At 49.8% G+C, this 13080-nt stretch overlaps 1 protein-coding gene across 8 annotated transcripts in view; it reads right to left on the bottom strand.

The window, feature by feature from the left end:
- The window catches only part of tp63 (tumor protein p63), a 29539-nt gene that overhangs the window by 4532 nt on the left and 11927 nt on the right, over window positions 1-13080 (bottom strand). For 6 of the 8 annotated variants that reach the window (XM_079740237.1, XM_079740239.1, XM_079740243.1 and 3 more), the window contains exons 3-8: window positions 6807-6993; window positions 6006-6121; window positions 5560-5669; window positions 4766-4902; window positions 3972-4054; window positions 3491-3615 (exon numbers count right to left, since the gene is read on the bottom strand). In XM_079740237.1, the coding sequence (XP_079596363.1) occupies window positions 3491-3615; window positions 3972-4054; window positions 4766-4902; window positions 5560-5669; window positions 6006-6121; window positions 6807-6993 (758 nt within the window). The remainder of the gene's footprint in view (window positions 1-3490; window positions 3616-3971; window positions 4055-4765; window positions 4903-5559; window positions 5670-6005; window positions 6122-6806; window positions 6994-13080) is intronic. The other 2 variants (XM_079740238.1, XM_079740244.1) reach the window with 1 other exon arrangement.

Raw genomic sequence — 13080 nt, 5'->3', positions numbered from 1 at the left:
ACAACTGGAGGTCTGGCGGTGTTGGCCAGAGAATAACAGCAATATTAATAATCCTGTACTAAATGGATAGGATCAAAGTTTAACATAATAATGTAGCGTACCACATCTGAGTTATTTGAAGATATTGATATGTCTCAAATTCATTAAAGATTTTTTATGTCCATAAATATAAATGAAAAGCTGTGAATATTCAATTCAGTGTACATTTCAGACAGGAAAGGGAAACTGAGAGCGGTAAAGCAGAAAAGAGAACATTTATTAATAACCAGACAATAGTGCAATACTGCAAACAAGCTAACACATGCCTCTGTTTCAAACAGAAGGTCTCTGAAAGATATTTACCCGACAGAAACTAAAACTCACAAACAAGAGAATTACAAAAACATCTTTATGTCCCGCAGGGACTTTATAAACCATGACCAGCATCGAGCAACGTTCGATAGAATCTGCATAATAAAGTCTCAATAAAGTCTTTCAAACAAACAACCCTGAAAAGGAAAACAGCAAACTAAGTCCAGCTGAGTCCAGCTCCACTCACAAGGCAACGGTGAAACGTGTTCCCCTGAATTACCACGGTAAAACTAAGATAGCACCACAGTAAAACTACGGCAGAACGACAGTAAAACTACAGTAGAGCTATGATAGAACTAGAGTGATACTACAGTAAAACTAGAATAGAACAGTAAAACTAAAGTAGAACTACAGTAGAAGCATAATTAAACTATACAGAAGAACTAAAGTAGAATTCGATTTGAAGTAGAATTAAATAAAGACTATCAATGAACTACAGTAGAACGACAGTAAAACTACAGCAGAACTACAATTAAACTGCAGTAGAACTAAAGTAGAAACTATATGGACGAGCTACGGTAAAACTACAATAGAAATACACTAGAATCACACTAAAAAGCAGTAATCAGGTTTGACTATAAAGAAGAACTACAGTCGAACTTCAGCTTGGTTCCAGACCTCCAGCACCAAAGAGGCGGAGGACATTTCAAAGGTTTCTTGTCACAGAGTAAACGGTTTGCTACATATGCTACATATGCTACATCCGCTACAAATGCTACGTGCTGGATGCAATGGCGTTAAGATGACACCAGGGAATTAAACAGAATGGCACAATGGAGATTTTGCCACGGTTTGCTACAATGAATAAAGGTTTCAAGATGTGCTCGTTGGAACAAAAACAATTACAATCAGATAATTAAACATGCAAAATCAGTCAAGCCTTGATAAAACGTTGTGGCCTTTTCTTTATCCTATTCTCTCCGCTGGCTCAGTCAGTGCATGGCGTCCACTGAGGGGACTTTTACTTTGAAAACCAGTCCCAGATCAAAGTGACCACTGTGAGGAGGAGGAGGAGGAGGAGAGACGAGGAGGTGTCGATGAGAGGAAGATCAGACTGGCGGGGGAGGAGGAGAGATGTAAGAGGATCAAGAGGAAGAGGAGGTGAAAGGGAGGAGGAGGAGGAGGAGGAAGAGTAGAAGCGATGAGGAGCTGAAGAGACGAGGAGGTGTCAGACCAGAAGAGGTCAGTGAGCCCCGAGGAGCCTGGAGGAGGAGAAACGGCGACGAGGAGTCCAGGAGGCGGGGCGAGGAAGAGGAGCAGACTGGAGGAGCAGAAGGAGGAGGAGGAGGAGGAGGAGGAATGTAGGGAGAGAGGTTCAGGAGGAGCTGCAGCGCCTCCTCTGTTCTCCTGCCGGCTGGAGGAGCTGGCTGCCCAGCCTGGCAGACAGCAGGCTGAGGAGAGGAGCAGGAGGAGGAGGGGTAAGGCCGCGCCCAGGGATTAGTTACCACGGCGATAGAGGGAAACAAAGGAGTGGTCACTCTGTGTTAGAGAGGCAAAGTCTTTAATCACACCGTTGTCATGGCGCACTCGTTATAATCATGATGATTGGGGAGTCTTGTCGTGCAGTTCTGTCTCTCTCCAACAGGTGTCCCTGTTTCACAAGTGCATGCGAGTCAGTCGTGCAGAAATGCAGGAATCACTCCCAATGATCAGTAATGTCTAGATAGACTTCCCATACTTAGAGGAGAGAAGTATGAGTATTAGTTTTAGTATTTAGAAGTTAAGTCAAGGCAAAAAAAAAGACACAAAGATGGAGAGAAAAAAAACGTTGAAGAAAGCAGAAAGGAAAAAGAATGAAGCTCTTTAGAATTGCAGAGGAATCTAAGCTGTGGTTTCACGCCCCCCAGTGCTTGTGTTTGGTAACTGCGGGTTTATATAACAAGGTATAAAAAGGTCACCCCCCTTTAATTCTTCCATTGGTTAAGAACCCCGTGGCTAGTTCCATTATGTACGGGTTTAACGTCAGGGTAGCGCCATACCAGCCGTAATTTAACTGATAGCGTAAGCAGTGATTAGAGCCTTTGACTATAATTAACCCATCGTCTGCCCTTTCCCCACCGCGCCGCTAACACGGGCGGGCCCGCGCTAACCAGGTGAGTCAATTTTAATCACGCTTGAGCCAATGGCTGAGGTTCAACCAAAAGGTTGTTTTTTTTTCCCCCCCTCGAATTATGCTGTTGTGCAAATTCTGGCAGAACACCCAAAGGCGTGAACCTGTCTCTATGGAAGCGTCTGCGGAACAAAGCGCAGCTCTGCAACATCATGTCACCGATTCATGCGTGTTGGCGGCTCTCCGGAGAGGGGAGGAGCTGTGAGGAGCCTCCGGGCCATGCTCCCTCTCCCTGCGCTCACACAGAACCACGGCCTCGCCTCGCTTCTCATGTCGCAGGAACAACACAACAACTCCGAGCCAGTCCCGCCTGCCAGTGGATCAAAGCCAGAGAGGCGCTGGAGCAACCCGACGAATAAGCATGCTAAGAACACACGCTAGCAACAAAAGGGCTGTAGGCACACGCTAACGACAAACGCTCAAAACGCACACTTCCAACGCACACGGCACACACACACGCTACAGACACTCCAAACACCACCAGGGGAGAAGGAACTGCAGGACAACAGGAACCAGAATCCCAGCTTGTTAGCGCGGCTGCACACTTGTTAAGGTTCAATTAGACAACAACATGCCGACAAGGGTAGAGTTCTGTACAGCAGTGAAACTGGGGTACTGAGGTACTAGGGAAGAACTTGTAATACAGAGGACTATGCTAGCACTGTGGTAGTGCTGGTGTGGTTCTACTCAGTACTCTGGTAGTACCTGAGTGGTTCTGCCGAGCGCTGTGGTAGTACTGGTGTAGTTCTGCTCAGCACTCTGGTAGAACGTGGTGTGTGGTTCTACTGTGTGGTAGTACCGGAGGGGTTCTACTCAGTGCTGCAGTAGAACGTGGTTGCGTGGTACTACTCTGTGTAAGTACTGGTGTGTGGTTCTACTCAGTACTCTGGTAGAACGTGGTTCTACTCTGTGGTAGTACCGGTGTGGTTCTTCTCAGTACTCTGGTAGAACGTGGTTCTACTCAGTACTCTGGTAGAACGTGGTGTGTGGTTCTACTCAGTACTCTGGTAGTACCGGAGTGGTACTCACTGTTTCTGCAGGAGGTTCTGCTGCTGCTGGCGGTACGATTCGATGGTGTGCTGGGGCAGGAACTGCATGAGCTCCAGAGACTCCTTGATCTTCACCAGGATCTCGTAGATCTCTCTGCCCTTGATCTGAGAGAGAGAGAGAGAGAGAGGGGGACAGGGCAGTCAGACCGGAGCTCGCTCGCCCAGGGAAAACTGGCTGGGATTCACCCAATCCGAGACGGACAGGTAGGAAGTGAGGAGGGAGACAGGAAGTGAGGAGAACGACAGGAAGTGAGGGACAGGAAGTGACAAAGAGGACATGAAGTGAGGAGGAAGACAGGAAGTGAGGGACAGGAAGTGAGGAAGAAGACTGGAAGTGAGGAGGAAGACGAAGTTTAGGGAGAAAGACGTAAGGATCTTCTTAAGAATTAAGAGGAAGTCAGGAATTGACCGGATGGACATGAAGTGCGGAGGACAACAGGAAGTGAGAGGAGGGGACTCACGGGCAAACAGAAGACCTCTTCGTCTGTGGACCGTCGTTTCTTCATGGACGACATCTGGAGGCCATGGGAGACCTGGCGGAAGGCTGAGGTACAGAGGACGGAGGTCAGAGGTCACGGACGCACGGCGTCGCATTGGCCTCAGCAACATGAAGCAAGATGGCCACCAAGCAGATAGAGAGGAAGGAGCGGGAAGGTGTGGCGGAAGGGTCCAGGTTTACAAAGTAAAAGTCCCCTTGTTGTCTCTCTCTGTGTATTGACCTCAGCTGATTTGAAAATCATTGGTTGGAGCTAATTAGCGTTAGCTAAGTAGCAAGTTGGCATTAGTTAACAACGTTGACTAACAAACCCTGGTGGAGACTTTTACTTTCTGAACCTGGAGTTTCCACCTCTGTAGAGCAATGCTGTTTGGCTCATCATGTCTGTAAGCATGCATTAGCGTGTGTGCGTGGTTAGCGTCTGTGGCTCGTGCGCAGTGTTGGCATGCATTCATTGTTAGCCTAGCATGTGTTAGTCAGCGTGTGTGCGTTAGCATGTGTGCAGCGTCGTGGGCACAACTAATCAGCATGTCAGCCCGTGGCTTCTTAGCCTTATCGCGCTAAGCGCCTATGTGAGCGTTAGCCTTCTTATTGCGTGGGTCGTCCTAAGCGTCTGTTAGCCTTCGTAGCGCCTGTTAAGAGCACTAAGAAGCGCTAAGAAGTGCTACGCGCCTGTGTGTGAGCTAGCCGCCGCCGGCAGCGGAGCAGTGAGGAAAGCGTGTTCCCGGCCCCTCCACCAAAGCCCCCAGCGCTACTTACGGCGTTTCGTACCGTCACTGCTCTTTGTGACGTCCGTCACCTGCTGCTTACGGATGCTATCCTCGTCCGCCTTGCGGTCGCGGCCCGGACACGCGCAGATCCTCGCCTCGAAGCACCGCCGGCCCAGCACCTGACCGCTGGGGGGGGGGCAGGAGGAGACCAGGGGGAGAGGGGGAGACCAGGGGGAGAGGGGGAGACCAGGGGGGGAGAGGGGGAGACCAGGGGGGAGGAGGGGGAGAGAGGGAGAGATAGACACTGTGGTTAGAGAGTGATCAAGTGGCAGCGATAGGACACAGATTAAGGAGAGTGAGGGCAAGAGAGAGAGAGAGGATGGGATGGAAAGAGAGAGAGAGAGAGACAGAGAGAGAGAGAGGATGGGATGGAGAGAGAGAGAGAGACAGAGAGAGAGAGAGAGGATGGGATGGAAAGAGAGAGAGAGAGACAGAGAGAGAGAGAGAGAGGATGGGATGGAGAGAGAGAGAGAGAGACAGAGAGAGAGAGAGAGGATGGGATGGAGAGAGAGAGAGACAGAGAGAGAGAGAGAGGATGGGATGGAGAGAGAGAGAGAGAGAGAGAGGATGGGATGGAGAGAGAGAGAGAGAGACAGAGAGAGAGAAAGAGGATGGGATGGAGCAAGAGAGAGAGAGAGAGAGAGAGAGAGAGAGAGAGAGAGAGAGAGAAATAGAGACAGAGGGACAGACAGACAGACAGACAGAGACAGACAGACAGACAGACAGACAGACGGAGCGAGAGAGAGAGCGATAGAGGGACTAAGCTGCAGTGGCTCCTCTTACTCTCTGGTCTCCAGGGTGACTATGATGAGGATGGGTCTTCGGTTCATCCCACCCACACAGCTGGAGTTGCACATGAAGTTGTACAGGATGGTGGTGAACTCGGTGCCCACCTGGAGACAAGATGGAGGCCCGGGGTTATGGGGGTGGAGGTGGGTGAACCACACCTACTAGCACTTGTAGCATCGTGTAGCATCTGATCCTAGCTATCTTTGTTGTGTACAGGGAATGGGTTAACCTAGTGATAGTTAGTGTTTGGTACTTGGTTCTATGAACATCCTTACTGTACCCACAGCGATCTATTGTTGCTTCTCTTTCTTCTGACAAATGTACTTATTGTAAGTCGCCTTAGATAAAAGCGTCTGCTAAACGCCCTCGATGTAAACGTAAACGTAGCACGTCCGAGTGTCGCTTCGCGGCATCGATCCCACGGCCTCTCGGGGTCTCACCTGCGGGGGTTCGTAGGGCACCAGGACGCTCTGGCGTCCCGTGATGGAGTCCTCCATGTACTGGGCGTGGCTGTTCCCCTCCACCCGGATCAGGTGGCTGGGCGGGGCTATCTGACCTGGGGGCACCAGGGGAGGGGGCAGGGGTTAGAACGGCCGCCGGTCCACAAGACGAGGAGAAGTTCTCCTGGGTGACGTGATTCTGAATCCACTCTGAGCCGCTTTGGGTTAAACTGGTGGCGGCTAAAAGACGATATATATATAGCCAATCGATTAAGAAACGTGTCGTCATGACTGCACGGAGTTAAATCTATTTTATTTAAAGTGAATCGACAGCATCAGTTCTAGCGGTTCCAACGTAGAGAAGGCGTGGGTGAGTCTGTGACGGCTCCGCCCCACGGCTGCTGCCCCCTAGGGCCTGGGGGGTGTTCGTTGTTCACACTTTATTTATATTTGCTTGCACATCTTTGCCCGTCACTTCTATAAACATCGTGCTGCATCTATGGTTACCGTCAACCAGTGTGCATCTGCACCTCAACCCCCTCGTTACGTCTCATCGTTCGAGACAACAACAGAACGGAGTCCGTTCGGGGGTTTTAACACACCCTCTATAATTGATCACACTTATTTGATTTGTTACTTATTTGTACATATTTTAATTTTTTACCCATCTATTTACTTTATATTGTATTGTTGCCACTATGTGGCTGCTCAGGTACCAAGCATAAGAATTTGACCCTTGCGTACTTTAATAATACAATAAGGGTGTAATAAAAGTCATCCTCATTGTGTCTCTCCTCTTACCGTCGTTGAACTCGCGGCTGAGCTCGTGGTTGGGGCAGCGCTTCACCACCTCCGTGACGTGCTCCGCCTTCTTGTAGACCGGCATGGCGCGGATCACTGCCCCCTGGGGGGGGTTGGTGAGCACCTTGATCTGGATCGGACAGGTCTTGGCGATCTGGCAGTACAGCTTCTTCAGTTCCGTCGAGTACTGCGGTGGGAGGAGGAGGAGGAGGGGGATACAGGTCAGTCCAGGAGTACTCACAGTGGTTACGACCCCTGTCTGAATCGGTATCAGAACCCTTGAGACAAGACTACAGGGAGACCACCGGTCCTTAAGGAGCAGGGACGGGTATCTGAGTCAAGGATGCCTGCCGGACGGTGTGGACAACGGGGATCGAACCCAGAACCTTTCAGCTGGGAGTCGAACCTCCTGACACACACTTAAGAACCATCCGGCCCCTATAGAGTACAACCGTGACGTACCACAACCCTTAATAACAGTTTGCTGGGTTTATATCAAATAAAAGCTCTCGAAGGATTGATGTTGAGCATGTGAACCGGGTCGGAGGAGGAGGAGGAGGGCGAATGGGAGGTGGAAACACCTGGAGAAGAGCTCTGGTATACCCCGAGGAGAAGGAGTTAAAAGACTGTGATTATGGCTTTAATGAATGCACACGCACACACACACACACACACCTACGTGTGTGTGTGTGTGTGTGTGTGTGTGTGTGTGTGTGTGCGTGTGCGTTGTTGGGAGCACTTCAATGGGTTTTCCTGGGGCCTGGAGGACTTCCGTGGAGGGTCGTAAAGGGAGGGCCGAGGGCCCCAGATGGAGCCGTTAAACTGGGCCTGGCTCGGAGCTCAGAGCAGCCGCTCTCTCACCCCCAGCCCACCCCGGATCAACCTTCACCGCCGTTCCGCGGACGCTGTCCTTCATCCACGAGGTCATTCCGGAGCGGGTCGCGGTTACGAGGAGGGTTGACTTAGTCTTGCTCATGGCTCAGGCTGTGTGGGCACCGCGGGGATTCGAACACACCTCTAACCGGCGGGGTTTCTCTCTCCCCCCCCCCCCCCCCCCCCCCCCGGTTCTGGCGCGCCAACTTTCAGGACAGAGGGAGGGGTTCTGGGTTCAGTCCAGCAGGTTCTCCAGAGAACGGTGTTTCCACTGGAGGGAAGGAGTGGTGAGCAGATATAAATCTAATCTAAATCAAAGCGAATGATGAGCAAACAGCAGAGGGAAAAGTTTCTTGGGTGGAGTCTTGGGTTTGGCAGTGGCTTGGAAGGTGTACGTAAAGGATGGCGCGTGTGTGTGTGTGTGTTTGTGTTGGAAGAGAAGAAAGGTATTCTGTCTACACGGACAAAAACCTCCCTTGGGCTGCAAGGACAATACCACATGCATTCCTCCTCAGCGCTGTCCCGGGGGGAGGGAGGGAGGGAGGGAGAGAGGGAGGGAGGGAGAGGGAGAGAGGGAGGGAGGGAGGGAGGGAGGGGGAGAGATACAGGGAGAGAGAGAGAGGGAGAGAGACAGATAGAGAGAGACAGAGATAGAGAGACAGAGATAGAGAGACAGAGCGAGATGTCTCTCTGTTCATCTGGGTCTGTTCTTCGTTTTGTTTCTTGATATGACACAAGTCTGGCTCCACTGCCTAGCGGCAGAACCTTTACTGGATCCAATCACAGCAAGCCCTTTTAGAACCTTGCGGTGCTCCGTTGAGTTCTAACCTCCTCAACCCCAACACGGTTCTAGAGCTGCTCATTTTGGGAACAGTGTATCGCGTCGAAATGTTAAGTTATTCAAAACCACAATTCCACGGCTAGCGTGCCTGTCTCGGGAGACCTCATTATAAATCGGTTATGTTAATATAAATTAACATTAGTATGTTAATTTACATTAACCGTCCATAAAGTTCATCAACATCATTTCCATTGCTCTTATTAAGTAGTAGTTTACAGATCAAAAAAAAAGTTTTCATTTTTGTTAGCTGGATTTCATTGTCATTCTGTCCTGGCTGTAATTTTAATTAACGTCAACACGTTAATTTACATTAACGATCACGTTCCACCAACAGTGCGAGGTTACCGGTAACGGCGAGACAATATTTTCAACGTCTTTACCAGAGACTCCTGCTCTCTTGTCCGGGGTCTTCCTCAGGCCTACACTGGAGGTCTTTAAAGGAGATCTTGATTTGAATTCCTTCAGATTCTAATCTCCCGCACAAAAGATCTCTCAGCCAATCGGCGGCCTGCAGCCCTCAGGGACAGCGGCTGGAGTTATGCTTCACGTCGGTTGGGATGACAGCTCCTCCCAACCTTTATCAAAACTAGAAACTCCACTGTCCAGAATGTTCATCCACATCATTTCCATTGCTTCTATTGAGTATTTTACGCATTTTTTTTATAGTTTTGTTTTTATTTGTGGACTGGATTTAATTCTACTACTTTCCTGGACTTTCTGGTGTGACACCGTACTTATCTGGAACTCACAAAGCACTATTTTATTTTAGCCAAATTGCAAACTTAACTGTCGAGTCATTATATATGAAGCTAGTTTGTTAAATATCACACTACAAAGGAGCGCTGAAGCCGGTTTAATTAATTTTAATGATATCCAGTCAAACCAGTCTCGGCTGGTTCAAACTGTTTGCACATTCATTCACACGATTTACGAGGGAAACAATCTTGATGAGTTTCTCTTCAGAAGAAGTGACACATATACAGTTTTAACTTTACATAATTTATAATCATACATTCAGATTATAATCCATAATGTGGAATCTTTTTGTACATGATTCAATTCACCTTGTATATGTGTATTTGACATACACACACCCCCCCCCCCCCACACACACACACCCACACACACACACACACACACACACACACACACACCCTGCTGGAGGACCCTGTGTTGTCACGGCGATCTGCTGTTCTTTGGTCAAAATCAAAGCAGCTTTCCCCAAACCGTGTTCTTTAAAAAAACAAAAACACAAAGATAAATGGGTGCAGTTATAGCTGTCACCCCCTCTCTCCCTCCCCCACACCTCCCCCCTCTCGCCCAAACATCCCTGTCAATCTGCTTAATGAGGTGGGGAACAAGTGGGGAGAGAGAGCGAGAGCGAGAGAGAGAGAGAGAGAGCGAGAGAGAGCGATAGAGGTAAGGCGGTATATCAGTAATGTTTAGATTATTAATCATGATTACACAGCGTTCTTGCAGGAATAAAAAAAGAGTTTAGTTGGGAGGAAATGAGGCCATGGGCGCATTCCCATTATCATTAAGAACTTAAAGCGCACAGGATTGAGTAATAGCACGCACACCCTGACCTGCAGTCAAACACACACACACCTGGCCGAGCCCACAGACGCAGACTAACACACACACAGTGTCAAACACACTCACACATAGACAGACAGACACACACACACACACACCTGGCCAAACACCACACAAACACGAAGATGAGACTCACACATGACACACACTCTGAGGTTAACCATCCCAGCCCTGCAGCTACAAACTTTGAGCGCACAAAAAAAATGCATTGGCTGCTGCTACCTTCGTTTGGAGCTACGTGTGTGTGTGTGTGTGTAGTGAGGGGTGGAGGGGACGCCTCACTGAGTCCTTCAGTAGATCAGGACGGGGCGTTCAGGTGTACGAGGTGTAATTAGCTGCCATTCACCTCCGCTCACAATGAGAGTCCAACACGGCCACACGCTCGTCCAGAGATGGATTACACTCCACAGGGAGGCAGGAACACTAAACAGCTTGGAAGTGTCTGGACACTGTTTTTAATGTTTTATTGTACTTATTTGTATTGTACTAATTGTACTTACTCAACCGTCCATAATGTTCATCAACATCATTTCCATGACTCCTATTTTGCAGATTTGTATATTCTTCTTTTAATTTGGGTTAACTGGATAACTTCTGTCCTGGATTTTTTTGGTGTGACACCACAGGGGTTACCAACTTAATGTGTTGGTTATGGCTCCATGATACCCACATAGTCACATTTGTGTACAACTCTTCATTCTAACTGTGTGAGTGCCACGAGAATGATTATCGTCTCCACAAGCACAGCCTCAAGGATTTCAGCTGGGACGGCCTCAGCCTCCTCGAAACAACCAGACTTTTACTTTGCGTTCTTTTTGACAACGTGTGGTAGACCCCGGCAGTCCCAAAAACACGAGATAAAGAAGCGCACCTAAGCACCTCCGTGATTTACACAACACACACGTCTACACCTGAACCTCTATCCTCACGCCCACAGAATGTCCTCACACGATCCCCCCAAACACACAGGGATACCTCCGGCCCCTGGACATGCGATCCCCACGCTGTCCCCCCCTCCCCTTCCTCCCGTCAGCGTGGAACCCAACAGGTAGGCTCGGTGTTCTCGGTAAACGTGCATGTTTAACGCGCACGCTCACTTTCCTTTTTTGCATATAAGCCCCGCTCGTCGGGACGGGCTGTGAGTGCGTCGGGGGGGCAGGCCTGGACAGGCCCGTTCTGGCTCCCCGGCTTCTTCTCCTGACAAGACGCTGCGGGCACATGCAGCACTCAAGCCCTGACAAACATCCAAGACATTAACCAAGCGAGGCTCGGCGCCTCCGGTCTTGTCCTCTTCATTCCTGACAAGTCGCGTCTTGCCCTGAGCTTCTCCCGAACCTGTTTAATTCAAACAATAATCTCCCTTCCTTCTCCTCCCTCCTCTCCCCGTGTTTCATTTTTCCACGGTGTGGGAGAGACAGGATACACACCTGTTTTCCCCGAGCAAGGGAACCGACCGAGATTTACAAATAAAATAAAAACCTGATTTCCGAGTGTGAGAGGATTGTTCGGCGCTTTTCCCACAAATAGGCTGCAGAGAATTTGTTTTGTCTCTGCGTTGTGCGCGGGAGGGGAGGAGGAAGGAGCACAGGTTGTTAACGACTGTCAGCTTTGCGGTTTGTTTGGAGACTTTACAAAGGGCCTGTTATTGTAGGGAGTAGCCGGCGGTAGCTGGGCCCTTTGTCCCACCTATTGGCATCAATAGGTGGAACTGTATTTCTGCACAACGAGGTGAAATCACTGCTGAGTACATAACATGAGCCTGCCTTTGGCTCGCTGATAGAAGGCGCTTCATGCAACAGTTAGTGAGCTTCGGGCGCATTGGGATCGCCACGTACATTCTGCGCCCTTGTTCATGTGCTTCATTAAAGAGAACAAAATTAAAGGTAGGGAGGCTTGTAGAGATGTTTACTCATAGTATGAACGTTTCATACAGCCATGGGATGGCTTTGATTTCTCCATTATTACATTTATGCCTTAAATAATCTTCATAGTCTTTACGATATTGTTCTTTTAATGAGAATGGTTCAAGTCAGTTGGAGTGAAGAGGTAAACACTGATCAGAAATGTTTGATCCCATTTTTCAACGCTTATCTTTCAACACCACTGTGCGTAAATCAGAGTCCTGTTTTCTGAGATTCCCTGGGATTCAACGGTGTGAGGCCACCAGCGTATTTTAGAAGTGTCAGAAACAGGCTTTTCCGGAAACTATTTTTGGTCTATGCTTATCATAAAAACATCTTCAGCCCGTCCTTTGTCCCCCCCTATCCCCTCTGGTACTTTATCTCCCCCCCCCGCCCAGAGGTCTGAGGGCTTGTATCTCAACGCAGGGCAAGTCCCGACACGCTCTCTGACACAAACAAGTCTCGGCTCCGTCTCGTGAGGCGTGGGACGGCCCGCAGATGTTCCAGAGGCAAGCTGCGTCTTGCTTCCTTTCCCTGTTAACACTCCTCTCTTTGAGCCTCTTTCAAGCATCCCCCCCTCCTCCTCCTTCCTCCTCCTCCTCCTCCACCTCCCTCCCATCCCTCCCTCCTGCGGGGCAACGCGAGATGCGCCTCCCCAGCTAAACCCTGGGAGAGGAGGGAGCGGTGAGCGTGCAGAGTTCAGAAAGGAGGCACGCCGTGTTGACTCAGGTATTATCTGCTGGTCCTCCATCCATTACAGTAATCCCCCCTGGCTGGGGACGGGGGTCCCCACGGGGGCATTCCTCTGGTCGACGGGGGGCCTGGTGGCGGATAATACGCCCGGCAAACACCCTTCAGACACTCTGTGCCCCCCCCCCCCCCCCCCCCCGGAGGCAGAGCACAATGGACGCCCGCTCGCCAACACCTCATTGGTTTAGCAGAGCAAAGAGACAAGATGGAGGCGGGCGAAGCAGAAGGGGAAGAATAGCTGAAGGGGGGTTCGTGTGCTCTGACTAAATAGTCCGAGAGTATTATGGTCTGTGAGGGGGAGAGCCATTCACTG

This window comes from Pollachius pollachius (assembly GCF_949987615.1).
Source record: "Pollachius pollachius genome assembly, chromosome: 7".
Classification (NCBI taxonomy): Eukaryota; Metazoa; Chordata; class Actinopteri; order Gadiformes; family Gadidae; genus Pollachius; species Pollachius pollachius.
Note: the sequence above shows the minus strand (reverse complement) of the source record. Positions and strands in the feature narration are given on the sequence as shown.